This window comes from Chanodichthys erythropterus, chromosome 2 (genome assembly GCF_024489055.1).
Source record: "Chanodichthys erythropterus isolate Z2021 chromosome 2, ASM2448905v1, whole genome shotgun sequence".
Lineage (NCBI taxonomy): Eukaryota > Metazoa > Chordata > Actinopteri > Cypriniformes > Xenocyprididae > Chanodichthys > Chanodichthys erythropterus.
Window position 1 is genome coordinate 33,906,180 of NC_090222.1, and position 14,407 is coordinate 33,920,586.

Sequence of the window (14,407 nt, forward strand, 5' to 3'; positions counted from 1 at the left end):
AATCTATAAATGCACAGCAGAAAAAAATAAATTTTAAAATCTGGCACAGAAAAAAAAGAAACAATTTAAAAACAATTTTAGGAAAACAATATAGTTACAAAGTATATTATGGCTACTATGGCTATTATGGCTAAGAAATAAATAAATAAAAATATTGATTTGAGCAAAAATTATTTTATTATATGAAAAAAAAAAAAAAAAAAGAGACCCTTTTTTATGACAGATATAAAACTAGTACAGCTGCCTAATAAAATTAAGTCATGGTAAGTAAAATATATATTATATTAAAATATCTGATTGCAGAATGCTTTGAGTGACCACTAAAATTCAAGTATTCTGTCATTAGCTATGTTTCCGTCCAAAGTTACATATTTAACTTGTGCACAAATTTGGAATATCACATAAAACATTTGTGAATAAATCATCTTTTCCATCCAGTGAGTCAAAGAGAACAAAATCACTTCCTGATAAACTGGCACTAAATATCACTAAGAAAGAATTCAGATGCTTTGTGTTTGTGACCGCGATTGTGTGGGAAGCTTCTGGTAGGAAATTATACGCTTTGCTTTGCTTTACTTTGCTCAGGCATTTCATATTGACCAAAACACCATTTCAGATGCTGTGCAATGAGATCGGTCCACTGGTTGGTCCAGTTATGCCTTCCCATCACAAAGTCACGTCTTTTTTGATCTGCATCAAGGAATTTATTCGGTAAAGTTTTTATTCGCCGTAGTTTATGCGCATGCTTTTGTCGCATAAGAATTTATACGGCATATGTTTTTAACGTGCATTTTTGGAATTTATGCACATCTTGGCCTTTCCATCCAGCATTTTTTCATGGGATATTCCAAAATGTGCATAACAAAAATAGGTGGATGGAAACATAGCTATTGACTAATCAGAATCAAGCATCCAAGATAGTCATTACATTAACTGCCTCCAATATCAACCTAATCATGATTATGCTTTAAAAACAAACAAACAAACAAACAAAACAAACAAACAAAAACACTACTAATGGCCATTACGAATATCATCGCCAATACATTGTGCATTGCTAATATTATTGTAGTTAAAATTGCATGTAAAAAGTTACCTGAGCAGGTTGGGGGCCCAGACAATGGCCAGATTCTTAATGTGCATGTTAGTCTCTCCACTGCAGGTAGCCAAACGGGCCAGGTGTCTGATGAGGTACTCCAAAGTGCTGAGAGTCAAACACAAACACATCACTTATTGTCAGAAAACACAGCTCTTTCTGTCACGCTTCAGATTCACATCAATGTCAATAACAGGTGACACAACTTGATCTATGCATAGTAAGTATTGGGGTTACCGGTAATGAGGAGGAGGAAGTTGCTGGATAACATCATGTACTTTCATCATTCTCTCTTCATCTGTCATCTCTCCCATACACTCCTGGTTAGGAGGTAAATACAGCTTGCTTATTAACTTGAAAACATTCTGGACTTGGGAAACTAGACTTAAGATTTTTTTAATGTCTCTTATGTTCACCACAGCTGCATTTATTTAATCAAAAAGAGAGTAAACAGTAATATTATGAAATATTGCAATTTATAAATTTCGTTTTCTATTTTAATACATTTTGAAATGTTATCAATTCTTGTGGTGGCAAAGCTGAATTTTTAGCATCATTATGCAGGTCTTCTTCAGTCACATGATCCTTCAGAAATCATTCTGATTATATAATATGCTGATTTGGTGCTAGAAAAACATCATATAATCATATAATTATTAATGTTGAAAACAGTTGTGTTTCTTAATATTTTTGTGGAATCCATTATACATTTTTGATACACAGTTCATTATTGTGTCCAACTATTTCCAACTAGAAAACAAGAAAAATGTCAGGAAAGGCTTTAGAGTACCATGCTATCAACATGCTTAATGGGTTCTGAAACCCTCATTTTGCAGCATGCTAAAGCCAGAATTACTTACAGCAAACTTGTCGTAGAGTTGGTACGTGAGCAGAGGATTGGGCAGCTCTCTGAAGTAGAGTTTGCACAGCGAGCCAACGCAGTGAATATCCTGCATGTACACGTCTTTTGTCAGGTCCGGAACATTTTCACTGTCAAACTCATGCCTGATTGGGATGAGATGCAAGAGAAGAACATAAGTCATGGTCATGCATATAAATAAAACATGAATTACCCTTAAATTATCATCTTAAGTGCATACAGAATAAATAAGCAGTTCATGATGACCTTCCAGAATAAAGTATGTTGTACAAAATCCTGAACAGGAAATCACACACACCTGAGTTTCTGTATGTTGGAGGACACGCCAGAATGTCTGTAGATGCCGTCCACCACACCATGCTTCTCTATGAACTCTGAGCAGCTCTTTAGAACCTGTGGCACTGAAGTTTGACCACAAAAAATATCACTATGCATGTAGAAATGACACTTTCAGTAATGTTCCCATACATCCCTTTTACAGTACATAGAGGAAATATTCTGTTTCTGTACCGTCTTGACCAGAGTTGAGAAGATGCTCGCCGAGGTCGCAGCCGAACACCCTTTCTTTAAGGATTCCCCTCTGCTTCAGCTTTTGTTTGGTGGGTCTGGACTTCATGAAGGTGCGCAGAAAGCCCATCAGCTTGCCATGTTTCTTGGACACTGCCAAAAGGGGGCGACAGAGAGCTAATCAGGCACACTTTCACACACACTACATAGTGTTCACTGCTGCCTGTAAGATATACCTCACTTGACAAAATGTGTTCATTTGGGATACTTTTCAAACACAAACATTTGAGGTGCACAGAATGGGGGTTTTGAGTATGACATCATAAAAAATTATAATAAAATCAGACCATTATGAAGGAAACTATATAATAAATCCAAGTGTATTTATGCAAAATATATTATATACATTTTAATTATTATAGCATTTTAATATACTCAAAACCTCTACATTTAGTTGTAAATTACTTTTTCAATGTTTAATATGTAACTAAATGGGAATGGCTTAGTAACAACTCCTGAGGTGTATTAGGCTGAATAAAATGCTACATCTACTATTCACCATGTTTATATAAGCCAAATTTCATACAGTGCCTTGATGACCTCATATACTCCCTGTTATTCAAAATGTTATTAAAGTTGGCTGAAGCCTGTGAACTTCACAAAGCACTAACAGGTGACTGGAACATACACAAGAAGTTTGAACATTTCTGCAGCTTCTGCTTCACATGAGCACTCTGACTCCGAGAGAGAAGAAAACCACACCACAAACATCTAAAAAAAGCCAACCAGTAAACTCTATTCGATGAAGTCTATAACTCATGCGGATTGTGTTCCATTCCATGTATAGATCAGCCATGGGTCTAAAAACCACTTCACTGTGAGTAGGACTATGCGATATAGCTATAGATTAGTGATTCTCAACATTTTTGAATTCATATTTCAAAGCTGCTTATTTCCAAACTTTATTTACAGACACTAGGAATGGTATAATATTAAAATAAATAAAATAATTGTGCATTATTTCAATAACTGAATGCTCTTCAGGGTTTGCACTTTGTTACCGATCAATTTACATTACTTTTCTAGTTTGTGATTGCAGGGTTTTTAAAAATATTTTTACTCCCCAATAGCAATTTATACTCAATAAAATCTCAGAACTTGAACATTTTGTATATAAACTTATTTATAAAATACAGAGCATCACACATAACATACAGGAAAAAATATGTATATCGTGGCCACAAATTAATTTGTGCATGTTTTAATAATTCGTTCCTTCGTTTTAAGTAAATCGTGGCCAAGTTGTATTAAATCATTTCCTTCCTTCTCAAGAAGACAAATTAGTTCAACGTGGCCATGATTTACTAAAACGAGCGAACAAATTCTTAAGTAAAGGCCATGATTTAACTAACATGAGTGAACAAATTAGTAAATAATGGCCTTAATTTACTAAAATGAGAGAATGAATTCTTAATTCGGTAACACAATATATATATTATTTTTGTCTGCATGTCATGTGCGGGGCTCCATAATATAATATAATATAATAATAATAATAATAATAATAATAATAATAATAATAATAATAATAATAATAATAATAATAATAATAATTATATATATATATATATTTTTTTTATATATATTTATTTATTTATTTTTTTCATTCATTATATTTTATTGTTTTAATTTCTATGACTTTTCTTTTTAAAAGTCCCTTTTGAAACCAGGTTGAAGAAGCACCCTGATGTCTAATCAATCTAGCTGTTTTAGCTTATGTTTTGTCTTATAATTTTAAGCCCTTTTGGAAGTATGCTATTGAGTCCCGACCCCTGGTTGAGAACCACTGCTATAGACACTTCACAGGCCTCAGGGTCAATGACCTGGATGACACATAAATGTAGGTTAACAGAGTTAAACAGGTTAAATAAGGGCCTTTTGCAGCCATAATGTAGACATCTGTTATGTAAGTCATCATTAATGTAGCACTTTTATAAATGTATTATCAACTAGGCATGACTAGGACATTTCTAGAACATCTGATGATTTAAACTACATTTTATTTCTGACAATCATGTCCACTGCTTGTCACTGGAATCTTGTTGCATCATGTCTCGTTAGGACACATTGTTAAAAAGTTCGATATGACATGGAGCAAGCACAATCAAAATCAATCCTCACAGTTCACTAACAGCTTCTCATTTATACAACAAGCAGCCTGCAATTCTTCAACAGATGCTAGAGAATGATGCCCACATGAACACACTTGAATGAATTATACAACATTTCTGCTGTCTTCACCATCTAACACCCAAGCTCATCCTCTCCAAACCTCCCACACTTTCTCTGCCTGCCATATAAACAACCACAATCTGTATTACAAACCCTACGTGTCTCAGAGGACAGAAGGCGTTAGAAAAAGACGGATACAGAAATGTTAGTTTAGGTAAATTCACTGAAGTTGTTACCAGCCAGGCTTAGGAACCAAGGATGAAGAACTGAGAGAAAAAGAAGGGAACATCAAATGCATCTTTAGTGGAAGTGTTATTATAAATTCACTGTTAAAGCATTTCATTAGAAGATGCTGCTGTCATGTACAGAAGACTAACCAACAAATTGGTGACAAATAATAACAGACATATTGTTTTGACTACATTGGCTTTTCAAGGCCATAAAATAACCTTAAAAACAGCAGCCTTGCCAACAAAGGCTACAATATCATCTAACCAAAGCATGTCTTTTGAGAAAACAACTAGGGCTGGGCGATATATCACCTATTCACCATTAGTTGTTGACCGATATAGGTTTTTCAAGGGTTGGTGCAAATACCAATATTTAGAGGGTGGCTGATATACACTACCGTTCAAAGTTTTGGGGGCAGTAATATATATAATTAAAGTAATTAATACCTTCATTCATTGAGGATGATTTAAATTGAAGAAAAGTTAAAGTAAAGGTTTTGTTAAAAACTTTCTATTCATCAAAGAATCCTGAAAAAAATCTACCATGGTTTCCACAAAAAACATTAAGCAGCACAACCGTTTTCAGCATTGATAATAAGAAATATCTCTTCAGCAAATCAGCATATTAGAATGAAGGATCATGAGACACTGAAGAAATGAGTAACGGCTGCTTGATTCTGATTGGTTGACAATAATTGACAATATTTTTCAGTAAATGCACAGCTAAAGTAGTTTCTTGACTGCATTACAGTTTGATATAGATAATATTTTCAGCTATTTCAAAGAAGGCAGCCTACCACAGTAAAAGAACCAAAAAACACAAAGACAATGAAATAAATATTACAAACAATACTATAAAATGTCAGTTTCTTTTATTATCTATGGAAAGCATACTCTGTCTCCACTCACTCTCTCCCTCCCATGCACACGCTTAAGCCCTGTCCCATTTTATGTGCACTTGAGGTGTTGTGGACTTACAATGGCCGCTGCGTACACGTGTCTATTGTAAGTCCACAAGACTGTAGGGTGACCCATTTGTCATTTTAGGTTTCAGAAGGGTGCTCACGAGCGCCCCCTTTGTGAGCGATATGCGCCCTCGATGCACACTTTCCTGAGCCTGTACTGAAGCGAGCTCCACAGCAGACTTCTACGAACAATCAAAGCGGAATTACGTCATGAAAGTGTGGCCTTACAATCTCCCTTGTGCATGAAAACCTCTCAGGTTCATGACTTTCTCAATAAACCAGTTTGTAATATGTTTTTTTTTATGTAGTTAAACTTACAGCTTTGTTATTAGTGGAGACGTTGCTGCCGAATGCAAATGACAGCATCACAGACTCAGGTAATTCACACACACTTAATGGGTTATCACACCTAGGAATGAAATTTCTGTCATTAATTACTCCCCCTCATGTCGTTCCAAACCCGCAAGACCTTTGGTCATCTTCGAAACACAAATTAAGATATTTTTTAATGAAATCTGAGGGTTTCTGAACCACACATAGGCAGCAGCGTCATTTTGAAGTCCAGAAAGGTTATAAAAGACATTGTGCCCTAGAACTTTTTTTTTAAAAGATGTAATATAAGTCTAAGGTGTCCCCTGAATGTGTCTGTGAAGTTTCAGCTCAAAATACCCCATAGATTTTTTTAAATTCATTTTTTTAACTGCCTATTTTGGGGCATCATTATAAATGAGCGATTAAGGGTGTGTGGCCATTTAAATCTGGTGCTCCACGCCCCAAGAGCTCGCGCTTGCCTTAAACAACATAAAAAAAGTTCAAACAGCTAATATAACCCTCAAAATGGATCTTTACAAAGTGTTCATCATGCAGCATGTCTAATCGCGTAAGTACAGTGTTTATTATGATGTTTACATTGATTCTGAATGAGTTTAAGGCTATGCTCCGTGGCTAACGGCTAATGCTACACTGTTGGAGAGATTTATAAAGAATGAAGTTGTGTTTATGAATTATACAGACTGCAAGTGTTTAATAATGAAAATAAAGACGGCTCTTGTCTCCGTGAATACAGTAAGAAACGATGGTAACTTTAACCACATTTAACAGTACATTAGCAACATGCTAACGAAACATTTATGAAGACAATTTACAAATATCACTAAAAATATCATGTTATCATGGATCATGTCAGTTATAATCGCTCCATCTGCCATTTTTCGCTGTTGATCTTGCTTGCTTACCTAGTCTGATGATTCAGCTCTGCCCAGATCCAGACGTTAATACTGGCTGCCCTTGTCTAATCCCTTTCATAATGTTGGGAACATGGGCTGGCATATGCAAATATTGGGCGTACACCCCGACTGTTACGCAACAGTCGGTGTTATGTTGAGATTTGCCTGTTCTTCGGAGGTCTTTTAAACAAAGAGATTTATATAAGAAGGAAGAAACAATGGAGTTTGAGACTCACTGTATGTCATTTCCATGTACTGAACTCTTGTTATTTAACTATACCGAGATAAATTAAATTTTTGAATCTAGGGCACCTTTAATGTTATGAAGCGACAAGAATACTTTTTGTGCGCAAAAACATAAAAATAATGACTTTATTCAACAATTTCTTCTCTTCTATGTCTGTTTCCTATGCTGCTGACGTAGTAAACGCAGTGCAGCCCTTCTGTGTTTACGTCTGAACGCCAGCTCAGTATTGGCCAATGCTGTACACGACACATGCGTGTGATGCTGACGCAGGATACTGATTTGGCGTTTTGACATAGAATCCGGAAGTGCTGCACTACGTTCACAACGTCAACAGCGTAGGAAAATAACAGTTGGAAAAATTGTTGGACTATTTTAACGATGTCTTTACTACCTTTCTGGGCCTTGAAAGTGGTAGTTAAATTGCTGTCTATGGAGGAGTCATATACCTCTTGGATTTCATAAAAAAAATCTAATTTGTGTTCAAAAGATGAACGAAGGTCTTACAAGTTTGGAACAACATGAGGGTGAGCAATTAATGACAGAATTTTCTTTTTTAGGTGAACCTAAACCCCGCACCTGCATGATCATGTTCATCTGCCTCCACTTTTGAGCGCAATGTCCATCTCAAAATCCATTCGACAACCAATGCATAGAACCAAGTCTCTGCTCTTTTTTGATAATCCATTACACTCGGATGGAAGTCACAATACATAATAACAGATATTTTGTTACTTCCGTTTCATTGCCTCTGTAATACTATGCCCAGCCCTAATTGCAACTACTGAAAAGTAAAAAATTATTTGAGCATACCTGATGTTGGCGAGGAAGGTCCAGTCGTGTTGGTAACGCCAGGTTTGGAGCTCAACATATCCACCTCTGAAACACAGAAGAACAGCCAATGAAGATGAATGTGGCAAGCAGGGCAGGGCCGAGAGCCGTGGGAACAGAGCGAGGCTGGTGGTGCGAGTGTTAACGTTGTGTACCACACCGGTCTCGAGTCCCACGGAAGAGCTCTAGGAGTATAAAATGAGGAGTGACGACAGTGAAGGATGAGAAAGGACCAGGACTGGACTTTATGTTGTCGTTTGGTTTTAGTTTATGCAGCAGTCGTCCATGAGGGGCTGCCGCTTTACTAGTTTTTTTTGTTGTTGTTTTTTAGTTTTGTTCTTTATGTTTATTTTGTGATTAAAGTTACGTTTATTGTTCGCCGGCTCTGGCCTCCTCTTTCCCTGATCACAAACCATGTTACAATAAACAACCAAATGATGTGTATTGAAGCATTGATCAAGCAGCAAGAAGTAGAGATCATAAATGACAGAACACTTTCTCAGCAGTCTTCTGGAAGTACGTTTCTCAATCAATTTTGTTAAAGAGACTATAAATGTCATTTCTACTTCCAGTACCCTCCTGATCTCTAGATAAAAGACTGTGTGGTACCTTGCTTACTGACAGGAGCACTGACCGACTGCTGCAACTTCTCATTGATTAATTCCACACATTCACTGGGAAAGAAGCCAACCTGAGGAAAAGAGAGGGGAACACTGGGCTCAAAGTTGTCAGTGTTACTGAAGCCCATATTAGGTCCTGAGGTTTAGACAGGTACCTGGAATCCATGCTTTCCTCTCCACCACGTGGTGTCCTCTTTGGGCGGCATGTCAATCACTGACAAAATATCACCAACCTTTAAAAAGAGGAACAAAGAGACATACAAGGATTAGCACGCAAACGGAGATACGCATCTAGTAATAGCAATATGCAAATTACTTGTCTACTGAGAGTGTTAATAAACTCTTAAAAAAAATATTAGCATATAAAAAAAAAATGATGATTGAGCTAATTTTTTCTTAAGCACAAGCATGTTAACTTCATATATATTCTCAACAACATCTAAAAGTCACAATCAGACTTACAGTTTTATTCAAAAGCACTGTAGCGTGCCAAAATACACTGACCCAAATTTTAATAAAGAGGAAGGGGGAAAAAATATCAGTTCCTATCTCGCACTGGAGAGCAGAAAGAGAAAGAATCATGCCAGAGAGGAGAGAAAACAGAAAAAGTACAAAAAAGAAACTAAAAAGGGAAAGTTTGTCAAGATAAATGTTGATGTCAGCTTAAAAAAGCCTTGCCTAAATGTGTAAAATTCAACAGACAGACATATAGATAAATACTGCATAACTAAGTAGTTGTTAAAATGCTTGAAGTGGTTGCTGGGACGTTTCTAGGTGTCTGTTAAATTGTTCTAGGTGGTTGCCAAGGATTTTCTAGGTGTTTGCAAAAAATGTAAGAGCAGTAGCAACAGCTTTCAACAGACTTGAAGATTCGACAGACAGATACAGCATTACTAAGTAACTTTTAAGGTGCTTGGGGTGGGTGCTAGAGCATTCCCATGTAGTTTAGGAGAGGTTTCTAGAGCAGAGCACTGATGAATGGTTACATCTAGTTAGATCAGTTTAAAAATGATGTCATGCATATGCAAAAGAATTGATGAGTGACAGAAGGAAAAAGAGAGAGAGAGACAGAGAGAGAGAAGGGACCTCAATGCGTTCTAAGTTTGGGTCACCCCATTCTCTGGCCCAGAAAGAGATGCTGCATATGGAGCAGCGTATAGGGAGGGGGGACAGGAATAGACCTGACGAAGGAGGAAGAAAAGGAGGAAGAGCAGAGAGAACAAAACTGTGTCCCAGGACCAGGCAAGCTGTGCATGCATGTGCAGAATAAGGACAGGACGAGAGAAAGAGAGAACTCAAACTGGGTACAAGGTCTTTTGGAAGAGTTTGAAGTTTATGCTGTAGTTTGGTGTGAAACACAGAATTAATCAAGCAGCTAGTCGGCTGCATCTTTGACAAACTAAAAGCTATTTAAAACATTGGAGATGTCCCATCTAACTTTCCTGTTTTATAAGTAAATACATCAAGACATGAAAAATGTAAGTGGGCTGAGTACCTCTATGGAGATCTCATCGCTAGCCTGGGCAGTGTACCGCTTGATGACGTGAGCAGCAGCGATGGCAGGGACGTTTAAAGAGGCTTCTTCTTTCAGCAGGAACCTGTTGCCATGGTTGTCAATCTGCAATGAATGTAAAAAACAATTAGCTGTAATACTGCCTGACTTCGGGAGGTTGAAATCTAATAACAAGATTCAGAGCAATGAAATTTACCTTTGAAAAACAATAGATACTGCCAGGTTTTTACAAAGAAATTTAATATGTAGAGATTTGAGATATGGCAAGAAAAATGGCAAGTAAAAATTACATAAAATCTCCTGTTATACACAAGTGATGAGTTCAGATGCTGCTAAACACCATCTCTGTCAAAAATGAGATAATGATATTGAGCGAATGCTCTCTGCACATATTATGTGTTCATCAAAAACTTTCACATCAAATCCGTTAAATCCCAGTGTCAGCCTATTCAGAAATGCCAGTTCGTTGGCAGAAACCGCTAAACGCTACTTCACTATCACTATGTCAGCAAAAGCCTCTAAGTCCACAGAAGAAGTGGAAGACGCAAATCGAATCATGAGATTTCAATATGAATGACGGTGTGCATATGAGCTGGCTTTCAATTTCCGAGCTGCAAGTTATCATCATGTTTTGTTCATCATTACAGTGTCAATGACAGGATTTCACGAGTAGCAAGTAAACACAACAGTGTTCCTTTTGCTGCTGTAAAACCGATGTTTTACTAGGTCTTGTTGTCCAAATAACTGACTAACAACCTTCTCATTGCCATTAAAGAGAAATTACTGATCCTAAACACAGGAGCCTGATAAAAATGCTAATTTAAAAGAAAAGATGTCAGACGGACTTTTGCTATCAAGTATTTCACGCTCATGTGATTCCAAACCTGTATGACTGACTTCTGTGGAAGATATTGAGAGAATTTTTTTTTGTCAATGCATTGGAAGTCAATGGGCTACAATAATGTTTGGTTGCCAACATTCTACAAAATATCTTTCTTTGCATTTCACAGAAGAAAGGTTTGGAACAACATAAGGGTGAGTAAATGATGACAATTTTCATTTTTGGGTGAACTATCCTTCTATATTTCAGTTCTTATCTACTCTAATGTATGTTTGCGGTCTCATCTCTCCTCTGTTTGTTTCTTACCTCCATCCAGGAGAGAACCGGCCCACAGTTCAGCTTATTGTCCACAATCATGGAGAGACGGTTCAGATACTCGGACAACAGTGGTGTGAAGATCTGCGTGTATAAAATGCACGTTCAAATGCCAAATTCATTCAGTAGTCAAACACTACTCAAAGATATCATTGAAGAAGATTGATTTAAAGCAATGTTCCAGGTTCAATACAAGTTAAGCTCAACTGAATTTCAATCTTTTTTTAAATTAAATTTTTTTCTATTTTGGGTCAGTAAGATTTTTTTTACTCAGCAAGGAAGCATTAAATGATCAAGTGACAGTAGAGACATTTATAATGTTTCAAAAGATTTCGATTTCAAATTAATGCTGTTCTTTTGACCTTTCTATTAATCAAAGAATCTTTGAAAATAAAAAAAATAAAAAAGTATCACGTTTACACAAAAATATTAAGCAGCGCAGCTATTTTCAGTCTTTATTACTTTAAATGATTTCTGAAGGATCATGTGCCACTGAAGATTAAAGTAATGGTATCTGAAAATTCAGCTTTGCCATCACCAGAATAAATTACATTTTAAATTGAATATTTTAAATTGTAATAATATTTCACAATATTACAGTTTTTAGTGTATTTTCGATAAAATTAAAGCAGCTTTGGTGATAAGATTTTAAAAAAAAAAATACAAAACCCCAAACATTTGTATCTAATGGTAATTACAGACCATAAGATTTAAATAGTCTCATGATAAATGAAAAATAATAATAATAATAATAATAAAAGTGACGTGAAAGATAAAGTGATGTTTTTCCCAGCACTGTCCCTATGGGTCCGGACACCAACCTACATAACTGGCCGACGACCTCAATACTGAGCAGCTAACTCTGTTAGCGGTACAACATGAGCTACTGTACACTGAAGCTAAATGAGATAAGAAGCATTAGTATCCAGTGCAGTCAAGCTCACCTCCACCCGATCTCCGATCTCACAGAGGGCGGGCAGGACCAAGAGCTGTGAGTAACGGCGGTCGTAAATGCACTGATGCAGGTGGGCGTCCAGCGTCCGGAACTCTTCATACGAACGCCGCACCATCCATGTCTTACCCTAGATTTCAGAGAAAGAGAGAGAGTAGGGGAAAGAGGGGCAGAGAGAGGAGAGAGAATCGAGGGAGGGGGGAAGTCAACAAACAAGATGCCAGCACAAGAGAGGAAGATGCAAAACAACGTGTATTGCACCGACTTTGGTCATGTTTGATTCGATCTGTTGTGTTTTTTTAGGCTATAGCAGGAGGGGCTGTTTATTATTAGCACTGACTGGGGCATGTGTGCCCACTCACCTGGCAGGACACCTGCACAAGGAAAACCAGGTCTTTGGCACTGCCCGAGGTCCAGCTGGCATCGCTCTGCTCATTGGCAAACTGAAGCTGAAGGTGTAAAGATCAGACATTAATTCATGAAGGTGTGAAGAAGTTCAAGCACACATAAACAAACGTTTAAAGGGAATGCTCATGGTCCTGCATTGGCATGCAAGAACAGATATTTTTGAAATAACCAAGCAGTATGTTGCCAGAACAACTAGTCGACAACTAGCACTGTGTAATTTTGTATCCACCTGACTCTGATCAGACATGTTTCTTGGATAAGGTGAATGTTTATCATCAACTGTGTACATCTCAATGGGTGTTCATTCATCATACACCTTGATCCCATTGCAATTGTGCATTTATGTATGAGTTTCCAGTTTGTAAGTCTGATTTTAATCTGCGTTTGATTGCACACTGCAATGTAACAGCATAAACATGTTTTGAATTGCTGTGATTTTGTGACATCACTATGTCTGCACATCTGACTAGACAGATGAATTACAAGAAACGCACCCTTTTAAGACCACGCTACTCATGTTTAATGAGATTCAGTTACTCTCAAACACATGATCATTTATGAGAAGCTGGGAACATCCCTTAACAATAATCAAGTCACTAAAATGCTGTTTCATATCCTTGAAGCATGTACGAACTTCCTCTTCACTTTAGATAAGGAGTATGATCAGTAAGGGGTCAAAACATTTTATTCAAAGGTACTTGCTGTTCAAAATTTTAGGGTCAGTAAGATTTTTGATATGCTTTTATTCAGCAAGAATGCATTAAATTGATCCAAAATTACAGTAAAGACATTTACAATGTAAAATATTCTATTTTGCTGTTTATGCTGCTCTTTTGAACTTTATATCAAATCAAAAAATATATCAGTTTCCAAAAAAAATAAAATAAATAAATAAATAAATAAGCAGCACAACTGCTTTCAACTCTGATAATCAGAAATGTTTCTTGAGCAGCAAATCAGCATTTAGAATGATTTCTGAAGGATCATGTGACACTGAAGACTGAAGTAATGAAGCCGAAAATTCAGTTTTGCCAACACAATAATAAACTGCATTTTAAAACATATTCAAATACAAAAGTTATTTTTAAATATTTTGTAATAAAAGTTCACCATATTACTGTTTTTATTATATTTTTGATTAAATAAATGCAGACTTGGTGAGCATAAGAGACTTCTTTCAAAAATCTTAATTATTCCTAACTTTTGACTGGTAGTATGTATGTAAAATATATGAATGGTTACCGTATTCATATGGTATTACATGGAAGATACCATGGGGATAGCATGGTACGTGACCATTAATATAATTTTGCAATAGCGGAGCGGAGCGGAGCGGAGCGGAGAGGAGAGGAGAGGAGAGGAGAGGAGAGGAGAGGAGAGGAGAGGAGAGGAGAGGAGAGGAGAGGAGAGGAGAGGAGAGGAGAGGAGAGGAGAGGAGAGGAAAGGAGAGGAGAGGAGAGGCTTTCTGCTTCACGGGGTCATATCAGAAAACATGTAAAGGTCTTTTATTTTTCTCTTTTCTTTAGGGGGTTTAAACACTAATGAGA

General features: G+C 36.7%; 1 protein-coding gene across 8 annotated transcripts in view; it reads right to left on the reverse strand.

The window, feature by feature from the left end:
* arhgap33 (Rho GTPase activating protein 33) overlaps positions 1 to 14,407 on the reverse strand; it is a 59,100-nt gene that overhangs the window by 11,951 nt on the left and 32,742 nt on the right. For 7 of the 8 annotated variants that reach the window (XM_067410760.1, XM_067410758.1, XM_067410761.1 and 4 more), the window contains 13 exons: positions 12,815 to 12,901; positions 12,445 to 12,582; positions 11,492 to 11,584; positions 10,327 to 10,449; positions 8,987 to 9,064; positions 8,821 to 8,902; positions 8,194 to 8,259; positions 4,952 to 4,981; positions 2,487 to 2,636; positions 2,275 to 2,377; positions 1,957 to 2,101; positions 1,334 to 1,416; positions 1,097 to 1,204 (listed from right to left, as the gene is read on the reverse strand). In XM_067410760.1, coding sequence (XP_067266861.1) covers positions 1,097 to 1,204; positions 1,334 to 1,416; positions 1,957 to 2,101; positions 2,275 to 2,377; positions 2,487 to 2,636; positions 4,952 to 4,981; positions 8,194 to 8,259; positions 8,821 to 8,902; positions 8,987 to 9,064; positions 10,327 to 10,449; positions 11,492 to 11,584; positions 12,445 to 12,582; positions 12,815 to 12,901 — 1,286 coding nt within the window. The remainder of the gene's footprint in view (positions 1 to 1,096; positions 1,205 to 1,333; positions 1,417 to 1,956; positions 2,102 to 2,274; positions 2,378 to 2,486; positions 2,637 to 4,951; positions 4,982 to 8,193; positions 8,260 to 8,820; positions 8,903 to 8,986; positions 9,065 to 10,326; positions 10,450 to 11,491; positions 11,585 to 12,444; positions 12,583 to 12,814; positions 12,902 to 14,407) is intronic. The other variant, XM_067410759.1, reaches the window with a different exon arrangement.